This window comes from Protopterus annectens, chromosome 11.part0 (assembly GCF_019279795.1).
Source record: "Protopterus annectens isolate FY-2018-M chromosome 11.part0, PAN1.0, whole genome shotgun sequence".
Lineage (NCBI taxonomy): Eukaryota > Metazoa > Chordata > Ceratodontiformes > Protopteridae > Protopterus > Protopterus annectens.
Window position 1 is genome coordinate 13,339,598 of NC_056745.1, and position 15,627 is coordinate 13,355,224.

General features: G+C 39.1%; 1 protein-coding gene across 3 annotated transcripts in view; it reads left to right on the top strand.

Moving 5' to 3' along the window:
* The window catches only part of LOC122815126 (zinc finger protein 85-like), a 383,598-nt gene that overhangs the window by 15,113 nt on the left and 352,858 nt on the right, over window positions 1-15,627 (top strand). For 2 of the 3 annotated variants that reach the window (XM_044087376.1, XR_006366929.1), the window contains exon 2: window positions 4,389-4,458. The exons of the other annotated variant lie outside the window; for it this stretch is intronic. In XM_044087376.1, the coding sequence (XP_043943311.1) occupies window positions 4,417-4,458 (42 nt within the window). In that variant the 5' untranslated portion in view covers window positions 4,389-4,416. The remainder of the gene's footprint in view (window positions 1-4,388; window positions 4,459-15,627) is intronic. 3 annotated transcript variants of the gene reach the window in all.

The following is a 15,627-nucleotide window of genomic DNA, read 5'->3' on the forward strand; positions in this document are numbered from 1 at the left end:
ATTCCTACTGCAAAGCTGTTTCTGTTGCAGAGAGAGTTAAGACACGCTTGCTTTGTTTTGTAGGTTCATTAGTCTGACTTTACAAATCTGGAGTTGCATAAAAATCTGTAATGTGTGTTAATGTATTTTGTAATGTTGTTTATCTTTTTTATTTTTTATATTAATATTTACATGGCATGCAGCATAGTGCAAACATGGTGAAACGGATAAATACATTCAGTTTAATGGAAGTTACTTCTATGATAAAGACTGCATAAATTACAGCTGTGAATCGTGTGTGTGTGTGTGTGTGTGTGTGTGTGTGTGTGTGTGTGTGTGTGTGTGTGTGTAGCACACCTGATAAACACAATGAAGTACACAGTATATAGTATATTTAGATCATGGTTCAAGTCCCACATGTATCTTTTAAGGATGAAACCTAATAAACACCTGTTTTAAGAATATTGCATGTTGAGATTTCCTACTACATTTGGTCGTCATTTACCTTCATGCAAACACAGTCTAACGGCCCAGACAACAAGCAGACATTGTCAGTTTCAAAAAGGATACATTTTTACCTCTTTTGCTTTCCATCTCACAAACCCGCTAAGTGGTGTTGCATGATGGTCCACAACAAATGCAGACAGTAGACAGACACTTGTCAATTTCAAAAAGGATACATTGTTGTATCCTTTGCTTACCATCATGAAAGCCTGCTAAGCAGCATTGCATGATGGTCCACAACACCTGCAGGTCCAGAATATCTGCAGACACCAAGGAGACACTTGTCAATTTCAAAACGGATACATTCTATCGTGTGGTTTGCCAGTGCGCAAAGACACTAAACTGCACTGTGCAGCAGATGGCACACATACATAATAATGACTGTGAAAATATATAACTGCTGCTTAGTTGTTCCTGTGGCAGCAGGTGTAAGTTAAAGGTTCTAATACAGCAAAGTCCAAAGTTTTATTACTGCTGTTCTAGTTTACTTTATATAAAAACTAACCTTCAGAGAAATTATTATCTATAGCAGGTGCATTGAGCTTATACGGGACATCATATATATATATATATATATATATATATATATATATATATATATATATATATATATATGTGTGTGTGTGTGTGTAACTGTGGGCATCAGTACAATTATGGTTCTACAATTAAACATTTATTTCCTGAATTCCATATCACACGCATACCTGGTTAAATACTCAACTATTTAATGTGTATGTATCACTAATGAGAAGGTCTAACAAACAATGTCTCAGTTGCAGTGAACACTCTGCACAGTAATGACTGTAGAAATACACTTGTAGCCCAAACTCTCCTATAGCAACTGGTAGAAGTTGATGCTTACAGTACAGTTGAGCCAGGGTTCTAATCTAGCACACTCCCAATTTTATTAATGCTGGTCCAATCAATTTAAAAAATAAAGAACATTTTAAGCATATTTATAAATAACAGTAACTGTGTATAGCAGTGGAGCTCATATGAATTATATGTGGGGGTATTAAAACACTGGAGCTCATATGAATTATATGCGAGGGTATTATAGCACTAGAGCTTATATGAATTATATGTGGGGGTATTACAGCACTGGAGCTCATATGAATTATATGTGAGGGTATTATAGCACTGGAGCTCATATGAATTCTATGTGGGGGTATTACAGCACTGGAGCTCATATGAATTCTATGTGGGGGTATTACAGCACTGGAGCTCATATGAATTATATGTGGGGGTATTACAGCACTGGAGCTCATATGAATTATATGTGGGGGTGTACTGGCAATTATGTTTCTTTAATTACAATTGTCATTTATTATGAATAACTAGTAACTGTGTGTAGCACTGGAGCTCATTATGCCCCTGTGCTAACCCTGACTTACTACCTCACTTATCTCTCGGTACTAATCATCATACCTGTATAAGCTAGTTACTTTTCTGTTAAAACTAAACAGAGTGTGATTTTACAGTTTAAAAAGTGTTATTTGAGATATCTTTGTATAACTAACCATAGCTGATATGTACTATGATTTTGTAAACAGAAATGCAATGAAATGTAATGAACGGCAAAAATCTGTACTGTAGCTGCATTTGTAAATAATACCGTGATTTGTGGAGCTTTTCTCCCCGGGCCTTTACTGAAAATAAACATATATCCAGTTGGACTAGCCCCGTCAACAAATGTAAACTAAAAAAAAAATATATATGAATTGTATGTGGGGATGTACTGACAATTATGTTTCTGGAATTATAATTGTCATTTATTGTAAATAACAGTGACTGTGTGTAACAATGGAGCTCGTATGAATTATATGTGGGGGTGTACTGATGATTATGTTTCTGGAATTATAATTGTCATTTATTATAAATAACAGTAACTGTGTAGCACTGGAGCTCATATGAATTATATGTGGGGGTGTACTGACAATTATGTTCCTGTAATTGTAATTGTCATTTATTATAAATAACAGTAACTGTGTAGCACTGGAGCTCATATGAATTATATGTGGGGGTGTACTGACAATTATGTTCCTGTAATTATAATTGTCATTTATTATAAATAATAACTGTGTGTAGCACTGGAGCTCATATGAAATATATGTGGGGGTGTACTGACAATTAGGTTTCTGTAATTATAATTGTCATTTCTTATAAATAACATTAACTCTGTATAGCACTGGAGCTCATATGAATTATATGTGGGGGTATACTGACAATTATGTTTCTGTAATTATAATTATTTATTATAAATAACATTAACTGTGTATAGCACTGGCACTCATATGAATTATATGTGGGGGTATACTGACAGTTATGTTTCTGTAACTATAATTGTCATTTCTGGCTTTGGATGGACTTCATACTGCAATGGTAATCATATACAAATGAATTTATAAACCAGGACCTTGTCAGGTCACACACACAAATGGTTGACCCTTCATTCTTTCATAGGCAGATGTATAATTACTGAGCATGTCTGACAAACCCTTCTGCTGTGGTAAGGATGAAAAAACACCTATGTGGAAGAATACGTTTTGTCTGTTTTACATAGGTTTGAATCCCACATTATAGAAATAACTTTTATCGCTGTATAAAGCTACACAAAAATGTGTTCGGTCATAAAATGTATAACCCAAATAATGTCTGCAAATTTAAATCAGCTAACAGTTACGGCAGCATCCAACCCATAAACTAATGCCACCTGTCAGATTACCCGTCTTGTGTCATAAACTGCTTCCCTCACTGTTTGACATTGTTGCTCTCCAATTAACACTAGGCAGACGTGGTTGGCATGGTTGTTCGGGTTTGTGCACTAGCATTAAAGGTGATAACACAAATTGGTGGGAAAATACTCTTAACTATTACATACATGGCAGAAGCTAGAAGGGTAAGTGCTTAATTTAGGGCTCAAAAATATTCATTGGACTCCTTTGTAAACTGCCACAGTTGTAGGCTGCTGCAGGAGGACTATACCAGGGTATCGATACAAATCTGAGGCTTGGAATAGTCTGGCCAAGGCTGTCTCTAGTGCGGCTGGCATTCCATGCACTGGAGAGCAATGCCTGCACCAGTATAATGACCTGAAAAGGTGCAAGCAGGAACAACTCAACCAGTGGCTGGATAAGTTCAGTACTGCTGACATCCCATAATTGTGTAAGTATACAAATAGAGATACTTTAAAGTACATAGAAGGCTGGATATAGCCAGGACTGATTCACTGAAAACTCATTTCACTGAAAACTCATTTCACTGAATTTCAAAACGCTCACACCAAATCACTGAAAGCTCAAAGCACTAAAAACTCATTTCACTGAATCACATTTCACCAACTGTAAGTACTGTTGGGCAAATAAAACGTATATGCCCTTTTCCTCACTGTAGTGCAATCCTGGAGTTAGTATATTTAGTTGGGGGGGCATAGCTCCCTACCTACTTTTGGTTTTATATTGTTATCTTTCAGTGAAATGAGATTCATAAGTATAAAAAGCTAAGTAGGTGGGGGTTGTGCCCCACCCACACCCCCCTTAACTATATATACTAACTCCAGGACTGCACTACAGTGGGAAAATGGCATATACATTTTATTTGCCCAACAGTACTCACATTCTGTGAAATGTGATTAGTGAAATGTGTTTTTAGTGATTTGAGCTTTCAGCGTCTTTTTTGAGGGTGAATTGAAATTGAATGAATGGGGTTTTCAGTGAATCAAAGTAGATCCAAGACTGATCTGCATAACGCTTATCTCATCAAAGTAGATCCAAGACTGATCTGCATAACGCTTATCTCATCAAAGTAGATCCAAGACTGATCTGCATAACGCTTATCTCATCAAAGTAGATCCAAGACTGATCTGCATAACGCTTATCTCTTTTTCTACTCTTTTTCTTTTCCAGCCACCCAGGAGATTTCATTGAACAGAGGATGCCCATGTTGAGTGTTTGGAAAGACTTTTTGAGGCAAGGGGTATGTATGCATTACAATATATTATTATTTTATCTAAAGTATTGCTCTTCTATACAGTAGTAACAAATTAAGCATGCATGCTTCAGTCTGTATCTCAAGCCAACTGTAGGAGTGAATTGTAATAGTGCATTCAGATGTTGTGAGTCCAAATTCCACAGGTAACAAATATATTGTAATATAATTTAAAAAATATTACATAATAATTCAAACCAAATTGGCATACATGCCATGCCATTAACTTAATCTGTATTATTTGATCAAGCATATGTGCAGTATATTTGTTTGGCACAATCAGTCATAGTTTGTAGTTGTTAAAAAGCATACTTAATGTGCAAGTACAATTATTTATATCATACTAATTTATTGTACGTCACATAATGATGGTACTAATTATTTTCTTTTCTGTCTCTTTCCCCACACCTTATCTCTCTTTTTTTATTTTTATGTGTGTGGTCACAAAGTTCTGATGTCACCAATTTCTGACAACTGACAAAATGATTTACAGCACAGGGAGGTAGGCCGAACAGTGCAGCTCAACTTGCCTTCCTGTCCAACGGCTGCTGCACTGACACCCAACACGCATCTGGGATCCAACCTGGCAACACTGCCTCTGCAGCTCCTCCACTACCTAGGTCCTTAACATCAGGTAGCATTACCCCAGCAGCTGGTACAGTGTTACCCTCCGAGAGTATTAACAAAGGTGGTGATTTTGTCACCCGCCAGATGATAGGCATGGTACGTGAAGTTGTGGAAAGTACCAGTGATGGACACCTTAGCTGGATGGAGAAGATGCTTGCCAGAATGCTGTGCAAATGAAAATGTCAAGCACTCCGACAGCAGTTCTGAGGGTGAGCACTAGATTCTCACTGTCCCCATGTTTGATTGGCATGGGCATCCAATGTCCCCCCTATCCCCAGTCATAGTGCTGTCCAACCTGTCCTGTCCTTCACCATCCCTGTCTTTTGTCTTGTTTGTTTGTCTGTTTCCTCACCTACCCTACTTACTTGACCCTGAAATACCTATGTTCCTTACCCAGCATTCCTCTCTTACTGAAATAAAAACTCAAAAATGGGCACCTGTCCAAAAAAGAATATATCATCCCATACATAGCTCTCCACTTCGCACATGTATCTTCTCGAAACACTTAATTCAGTAAATTGGCTGCACATTACTGCGTTGTTGTCACCCGTCTTTGTTGAGGTGACAGTCCAAATTCATCCAATATTCCATCCATGTTCATTTTACACTGTTGAAGAAGTGGATATATATGGTTCTTTTCTAATTCCCCTGCTGTACATTCCTATATTGTTTTCCCTGTGTTCTTCCCCTGCTTGACCTATTTTACCACTTTCCTATCTGCCCCATTTTCACACCTTTAATCTGGTCAAAACATAGAATGACATAGCACACAGATGGCAGAAATGCCCCTAATGAATCCCTTCATGTTTTGCCCTCTGTGTTTGAATGTTGGAAATTGAAGCCGATAGAACTCTCATAATTTTCTAAATGAAGCAGAGACCCGTGTTTGCTTGTCACTTAAATATGCACAAATGGGGAAGACAGTATAAATACTTTTTAATTTTAAACAATTTATGAAACAATATTTCCAATGTGGACTACTGACACTAGAGTATCTGTTAGCTGTGTTTACCGTAGCCAGTATGGATAAGTACTTCTCAACTTCAAGTAGGAGTCCTTAAATGTGTATCTCACATGCTCAAACACTTTGCCATCAATCACCCAAACCAGAGGCTCTGTCTTGCTCTATACTCATATATGCCCATTTAGTCTTCATCCCATTAAAAATCCATGTAAAAACACAATCAAAGTGAAAGCACAATTTTACTGACTGAGCACATATTTACACTGTCATGTGTTCCCTGCACCCATGCACTTGAAACTTGGTATGTTAGTACTAGTTCCTAAGAATCAACTACACTAGAGAAAAAAATAGCAAAACTGCATTGTTACATACCATGCACACTTTTATAATGACAATAGACATTCAGGTTGTCTTATACATGCATTAATGTGGACAGCAATTGTTCACAAATATCAGCACATGTGCATACACAGTTGCATCCATGCTGATCACAAAAAATGTGTGTCTGTATGTGACAAACAATGTATATTGTACGTAACATTCTGGAACACAGCTGCATAGGTTTCATTTGTCCTATATGCATTTCTGATAGCTTTTTGCATCTAGTTTGACAAGCTGTCTCTTAACGTACACCTGCACATTGGAAACACATCAGGAAATAGTACATCCACACTTTGCACACCACTCTCATAACATGATCTTTTAACCACATCCTATAATGATGATAGCATCATCTGTAAAGACCACGTTGACAAGGCAAAAACATACATCATGAGTGTTACAATCATTTAAATACTGTGTTTTGCAGATAAGAGCAAAAGACTTGTATGTATGTTAAATTACCACAGCAGCCACACTATGTGTGTATCTAAATACATGTGTAAGTGTGTGCATAGTCAGAGGGACAGCAGTCTGCATCCTGCTGTCATCAATCTGGTCCCATGCAGAACTAATATGTTGGCAGTCATACATGGTTACCCAGCCAGTTCATGCAGGCCTGACAACATCTTCTCACAAACATCCAGTGAGGATATCATCCACTAGAAATTGTCCAGCAGCATTATAAAAGTCAGACATGTGCCATGGTGTGTGAGTTAAGTGCTGAGTTCTCTAGCTGATGCACCTAGTTAAGTCAGGGTTCAAGTGTGTATCTTACTGTCAGCACTCCAGTCCCATGGAGTAAAATATTTTGACAGTCATACATCTACCCATCTATTTAATACAGGCCTTCCACCATTGTCTCTCAAACATGCAGTGATGATGCAGTCCACTATAAATTGTCCAACAGCATTATAAAAGACAGACTTGTGCTGTGGCACTTGCATTAAGTACTGACTTTTCCAGCTTGTATACCTAGTTTGGTAGGGATTGTAATCTCACTGCAGTCATTGTGTGTGTGTGTGTGTGTGTGTGTGTGTGTGTGTGTGTGTGTGTGTGTGTGTGTGTGTGTATCTAGTCAGAGAAGTGTAAATGTGTATCCTACTGTTAGCAGTACAGTCCCATGAAGTACAATTATTTTGACAGTCATACATGTCTACCCATCCATTTCATACAGGCCTCCCAACTTTATCTCTGTAACATGCAGTGATGATGTCATCCACTATAAATTGTCCACCAGCAGTGTAAAAGTCAGACTTGTGCCGTGGCACTTCCATTAAATATGAGTTCTCTGGCTGGTGTACCTAGTTAGGTAGGTAGGGGTTTTACTCTCACTGTGGTCAACTTGTTTCTGTATGGATTCAGCAATCAGTATGGTGACAATTTTAGAACAGCATGCAAGTCCACAGCTATGTCAGACACTCCTCCGCAAATGTTTTTGCAACATACATTGATGATGTTATCATGTATAACACTCTGTTTTCAAGTCAAACTCATGCTGTGGCAGTAACACTATGTTCTCAAACTTCTTGACCTAGATATTTAGGGGTTCTAATCTGACAGCAGGCAACTTGAGTGTGTATAGCTTGAAATATTACTTTTCAGACAGTTTTACACTAAGATGTGATTCCACATCTATGTCAGACACTCCTCCAAACATGGTTGTCGCAGCATACAGCAATGCTATCATACTCCGTAAAGTTTAATGAGTGTTAAAGTCAGGCATATATGATGATGCTTGTGTTACATTGTACAGAAGTCATCTTCTATACCTGCACAGGTGTAATGTTCAAATTAGACCCAGTGTACTGCTGTGTTAGTGGTTGTTGATACATTATGGTCATTGTATGATATTGTTAATCTCTCTTCATTTCTCTACCACTTTGGAGAACGTTTAATGTAGCCTCATGCATCCAGCATCCTCTTTTATCCTCTAGCCACATGTCATCCTTCCTCTAGAGGACTGATGGATGTCCTCATGTCAAATAGGCATACTCACATCATGAAGCAGAGTCATTCCATGAGTCTCTACAAGCCATCTCCAGACTACTGTTTGTGCGATTGCTAACTCTGTCATGGTGCATATAGACAGTAGCAGTATGTACTGCAATCAAAACAGTACACTCATACACACATAGCCTTACAATCTTCCATCATAAAGCTATATGGAGTTTCTTTTAAATGATAAAATAATGGCTAGGATTTTATGTGATGTTGTCCATTAGCCTACTGTTGTCCTATGACCCTATGAACATGTCAATGTTGCTGTCATTGACTTGTGCTATGTTGAGGTGTGTAAGTACACTATGCCTACAAGATGGCTTTACAGTCTGTGATTTGAGGTAATCTAGTGATATCCGCTGCTGCCATTTCATTACATGTTCCTTCCATAAAAGCTGCAGTAATATGCCTCCTGAGAACTGTTGACATGGGATGATACTGTGTATGTTGTTGGCTTAGTAAGGCATATGTTTTTGTAGTGGAGCTGATCAACATACTACGTAGTTCTCTTTCAGCTATCACAGTGACACTTGCAGTATGGTACATGTGTGCATGTGTATACCTGCCATCACTAAATGCTCTGTGACATACATCAATATAAAGTCATACTGATTACCATGAGCACGAGTCTTGTTTCATCTACGTGTTATGATATACATGTTTTGATTCAATTCCAATCTTGTGGAATTATTTTGTGTGTGCATTTTTGTTGATATTCCCAAGGATTATTGAGGTGGTCACCAACACCATTGTGTGGCTATCAGCATTTGTGTCAACAACTCTTCTGCAGGAGTCACAACCAACTCTTTTGTAATGTGTCCTTATATGGTATTAGGCCACTCAAATACAGATTTCCAATGAAAAACACATAGGCATATGTTGTGCAATTGATGCCATTACATTACATTGCTAGACTTGTGTGAGTGTGTGAGCAGTACCTCTGTGTGGCATGTGATGAGTAACTAAGGGTGTGTTTGGAGGTGTTGCCACAAATCATTTATTTAAATAAGTGTGAAATGTTAAGGGTAATACACAACTAAGCACAGAGAAATTTGTGGATGCCACCAGCCATACTCAACCAGAGAAAATAGACAATTCTGCTAGCTGACAGTTTGTCTCAAACTTTATCCCCCCTCTCCCCATCTCCACTGGCCATCAGCCAAAGTATAGATGCAAACATTACTGAGTTTATTTTCTCAGGAGAGCAGCTCATCAGTGCGCTTTCTATAACACAGAATCAATGAGCCCTGACAACATCCTGGTTGAGTATAGTGTGACTTAAAACTTGACTTAGCAGACACTCCCTAATTAAACAAAGCCTCCAGACAGCGTATGTTCTTGTAGAAGGGTGTACAGCAGCAGTCAACCATCTGAACAGAGAGGGAACATCACATGATGCATGGAGTTCTAAACCCATAATCCTGACTTTCCTCATTTGTGAGGCAGATCAATGAATCATCATGGACTTTATCAAAAAGGATACAGGTAGTCTTCCAACTGTGTACCAAACTCATGTTTGATTTGTTAAGGCTTTATTGTGCCTGTTAAATTGGTTTGATGTCTTCAAGAAGGTCAACAGGGGCATGCATGAGGAAAACACTATCATCCTACATAACTTGACCTGGCCAAGGCATCTGACACAAATCCATACTCGGATATTACAGAGAAACTGTCTCAAGTGGGCATAAACACCTACATCACCAAGTGTGTAGACAAATGAATCAGTACAGGACACATTATGTTGAAGTGTATGAAATCACCTCTATCTAGACTTCAGTGACCAGGTCTGTACTACAAGATTCTGTACTAGGCCCTTTTCTGTTTCTGATTTAAATCTCAAAAGCTAAGACAAACTTAAACATCCTATGTCTAACCAGATTTGTGGATGACAGCAAACTGTAGCCAGTCATTGAATCCAAGATTTGTATTGGTATAATGCAGACAGTATTAACATACACAAAGGATTGTTGCCAGAGCCACGGAGACACAGTAGATGAACACAAATTCATGAGGGAATTATTTCCTTTATGAAACAAATACACAGGCTAATTACAATTTAGACAGCACACCCCTATGAGCAGACCAAGTGGTATGTGACCTGTGTACACAGGTAGATAGCTTGCAGACCTTCCACCAGCATGTGCCCACAATGGTGGCTAATCCCTTGTATGTAGCACAACTTCTAAGTATGTGCAGAACATTGACTTCAAAGAGAATTATAGTCCCATTGTTCCCAGTGTTCATCACACCAATAATTGAGTACAATGCACCATTATGATTGCACCTCTCACACATCTTCCAGGGATGATTTACTCAAGTGTATCACGTTTGCCACAGTGAGCTACCACACATCTTTTCATCCATACCTAAGTAGTCTTTTTGCTGCATAACCATTAGGAGCTGACAGTGCAGTCTTCCCTTCGTGGTGTTATACAAGATGCATTGTGATATGTGTTCCTGTGATGTCCCAGTAAATACATAGCTCATAGACAGCATTGATAGCATAGGTTACAGTTGTGCAAGTGTGAGTTGTGGCATATATATGGCATGCAAACCTGTCAACTATTGACAGTAATGTAAACTACAGGTGTGACAGTGTCCCTCTTAACACCTCTGAAAAGTGTTAGTTTTTGAGGCAGATGCGCTTGATTCCCCTTATAGATTACTGACAAATCATGACAGTTGTACAAGTGTGTTCAAAAAGAGCATGTATACTAATTCACAATCACATATTTTACATCAGTGACACAGATGACTGGTGTTATTATTCTTATATCGTCCATGATTGTGCGTGTTTCTGTCTACTGTTGACCATGAGCCTGTTGCTTTGTGTCCTGCTTGGTGGAGGCCTATGCGGACATTACATTCATGTTTAAGTAACTCATTTTGCACATGTTCACAATATGAACATACCCCCCCCCAGTGTATATACACCATCCTTGATAAAAGTCCTTTCCAGTGATCATGTCAGGATACTTGTATCACAACCAGTCATCCCCATTGATATTTGACCTTGTGTGACAGTCACATAACATACAATAACTGTGCGATAATATGACTATACCCACACCATTGATATGTGACCTTGTGTGACAGTCACATAATATATAAACTGTGTGATAATATGACTATACCCACACCACTGATATGTGACCTTGTGTGACAGTCACATAATATACAATAACTGTGTGATAATATGACTATACCCACACCATTGATATGTGACAGTCACATCATATACAAACTGTGTGATATGACTCTATCCACACCATTGATATGTGACCTTGTGTGACAATCACATAATATGCAATGACTGTGTGATGATATGACTATACCCACACCATTGATATGTGACCTTGTGTGACAGTCACATAATATACAATGACTGCGTGATGATATGACTCTACCCACACAGGCGATGTAAACAGCAGTATGTACTGTATCATATAGGTATATGATTACTGTTCATGCTACAACTGCCTTGTGTTTGTGATATACGTACATTGACATGCCCTTCTGCTGTACATTATCAAGTTTCACTTGTCCTCTTCCCCTGTGTTCATTCATGTAATTCATGTGCGTGTGGCCCTTTTCAATACACACATTTCCCAAGAATAATCTTTTATAATGCAGTCTATGTACATCACCACCAAAACTTGTAATTGGTATGGCTAAAACAGGTTTGCACAGTACTCTGCACTGACTACACTTTCCTGTAATGTGTTGGAACTCTATGCATTGCCTTATATTAAACCCTGGTAGTCACTGTGGCTGTCCTCACAATCAGGCAGAACTAGTTTGACTTTAGGTAGACACGTCTGCATGTCTACAGGTGTTCATGCTGCTTTACTTGGTTTCCTGTTGCCGACCACAGATCCTGTCTTGTATTCATGTAAGTGTGATGTGTGGCATGCATATGTGATTAGACTGCTGCTGCTCATAGCACTAACACATAAACTCAGTGTAGGCTTTGCCTTAAGCCTTCACAGAGTTTATTGAATCCCAGGCTAAGTCTTTCTGTATTAATGTATCTGTTTAAAGATATACACAGTTTCCCTAGCAGTCATCAAGGGAAGTTTAATCGGGTTTTAATTTCCTGATTTAATTTCTTTGATGTTACTGTTACTCAACTTTCCTAAAATGTTTCTGCCATTGGCATGCATGTAATATTTGTTTACTGGATATACAGATACAGGAAATCTGGACAAAGCCAAAAACAGTGGGGAAGAAAGGCCCAAAATCAAGGACAGATTTTGATTATTGTTCTTATAAACTTAGAAAGTTGCTAGAATAACAGGTTTTGGATTAGCATGCATTTTCCGGAGAATATGGAATCTGACATCAAATGTCTGCCATTATTTACTGACATCAATCCTCAATGACTTGCTAGAAAAGCACAGATTGTATGAGGAGCACTCCAAAAATATGAGGTAAAAATCTGGACATTCTGCAAAAATCTGGACAGTTGAAACATATGTGTACTGTGCTTGTGAGACTGTTGTGCACTGCTTTGAGGATATTTTTTCTTTTTCCCACTGTTATACAAACAAAAAGTTAATATAAATAAGTAAATGGGGTGGGAGGACCATCTCTTTCAGAAGAGAATGTTAGTGGTTTGAGTTCTTAATCATTTGTATTTAAGTGATTAGTTCATGACTGATCCGCTGTGGTGACCCCTAACCGGGAAAAGCCGAAAGAAGAAGAACAGCAGAATTTAGCTTTGATCAGTCACTGTTTAGATGGCACATACCAAACAGTGGTTGGTACACTAGATTCATTTTACACAGCCTTCAGCTGACAACATAAATCACAAGCCACAAGTATTTAAAACCAGGTAATACAGTTCTTTAAATGAAGTAAACAAAATAAAGCATTCCACTTGAAAAGTCAAGATGTAGACAGAAATAATCCTGGACATGAAATTTAAAATAAATGTTTTGAACAGACAGATGGCCTACACCAAACTCCATCACTTAGTCTACACAGTGACTAATTTTAGCTTTGGGTATAGGCTGAGATTCATAGAGAAGTACCACATGCCTTTACAGAGCTAATATTTCAGGAGTTTGCTGCTCAACGAGCCACAGAACTACCGAGGCATGCATTAGGCATTGAATAGTGTCAGTAGAATGAGCAAAGGACTGCATAATTAAAGAGGCATATAGTGCTAGAGCGTCTTCTGCGTGGAGACATGCGTGAATGGGCGTACCTTTGTTGAAGGTTGTGCATTAGGGCTGGCAACTCAGCATGTAAAAATCAACTGCCAATCATTAGCGGACCGGAGTTACGCTGTGGCGACCCCTAACCGGGAAAAGCCGAAAGACACAACAACATAGTGCTAATGGGAAAAGCATCACATAGAATTCAAAATTCACATAAGTATGACTGTCTCACTGGTCCTTCAAAGAAGAGGTAAGTTCTAATGGTCGGTACTAGCAAGGTGTATATTGCCGCATGGTCCAGATGCATTCTACATTTTATGATTCCATAACTAGGCTGCTGAATGTCAGAAATAGCACTATAGCAGGGTGAGTGACCAATGAGATGGACATCAAAGTGAAGGCAGGCTAGCCTGGCAGAGCCAGTGCACTCTTGTGCACTGTGATGCCACGTAGGTGTATGTTGTGCTTGCCTGGCACAAGAAGAGCAGCAGAGCAAACATAAGATGCTCCACTGTGAATATGCACAGAGCAGTGCCACCCTGTCCGTTATATAAATGGGGGACCTGGAGAAGGAGAGAACTTACAAGGGGAACCTCAAGGTTTGAATGTTGGGGAGACGAAGGATAGTTTTATTTTGTGTGAAAGAGCCCCTTTTTAATATGCAAAAAAAGGATAGGTGGGGAAGTTGTGGGGGATTGCTATAGATGAGAGAGCATGGAAAAGGGGAGATGGGGCACACACACAAACAGAATGCATACTCAGATGGGGTGGTAGACATATTAAGGCAGGGATGAGAGTGGGTGGACAGACATACAAAGGGTGGACAACTGGTGATGGAGAGGATTTGACAACAAACAAGAAATAAGACATGGTGGAGGGAAGCATCAGACTAGGGATAGGTTAGGCTCCTCACTTGGTGGGAAGAAAGGCAGGCCCAGAGGTTAACAAACCCAGGCATCACTCTCCTAGGTGGATGATTGCTTCACAGGTGGCCTAATGGGTATAGCCTTATTATCATATCACATCACTCCATAAGCTGTGCCAGAAAGTGTTTGAAATTGCCGAAGTGCCATCCACATGCTGCCACACTTTAGCTGTCTCCAGCCTCTAAATTTGATGCGAGAAGATGATGGCAGATTCTCTGGACCACTTTCAAAAGTAGGAACTTTCACCCTTCCAGTCAGTGGCCACAGAGAGCATCAGTGACCCCTGCAGGTTGCCTGCAGTAAAGGGCCCATTATTTCCCTGGTAAGTGGCAAATCTGATGGTCTCTGATTATCTAGTGCCAGAGGCCTCAACTGATGCAGACAGAGGTGAGTGTAGCCTCTTCTCTTCAACAACAGGATCTGCACCAAATTTGACTCCTTAAGGAAAAATGATTCTGTACATAACTTCAAAGCCAGTTACAGTTATACAGTATAGTGGCATAGACACCATTCAGGCTGTGCATCTGGAAGAGTCACATCTTATTTATTTATTTCCAGTTTGATGACCGGGGGAAATCCACTGGGCCAAGCAGAGCCCATTTTCAGTGGAGGCCCAGGGAGAAAAGCTCCAAAAGCAGTTACAAAAGCATGAATATACAATTTAAAATATAAATGTTAAAATATAGATAAAGGCAAAAGTAATACAGAGAATATAATTAAAAGTACAAGTTATAAAGTTTTTATGCAGGTTTAGTGTTTCTTCTAACAGTAATGTTAGTGATCAGAGGTGATAGTAGATGAAATTGAAGGGAGGTTTGAAAGAGATGACAGTTTAATTTAGGTGGGAAGGGAGCAGGAACAGACCCAGTTTGAGGTAAAGTAAGAATGGAGGAGACATTTGAAATTAGAGGGGTTGTGAGTACAGTGGAGGGAGGGGAGGAGAGAATTCCATAGTTTAGCTAAGGAGTGTGATAGACGTTATTGGCCAGGAGGGCTTAGGGGTTTATAGAGTTTAAAGAGGTATTGGTTTTCAGATCTAAGAGTACGACTGGGGAGGTAAGGGGTTAAGATAGATGAAAGAGAGAGACAGATGGAGGGT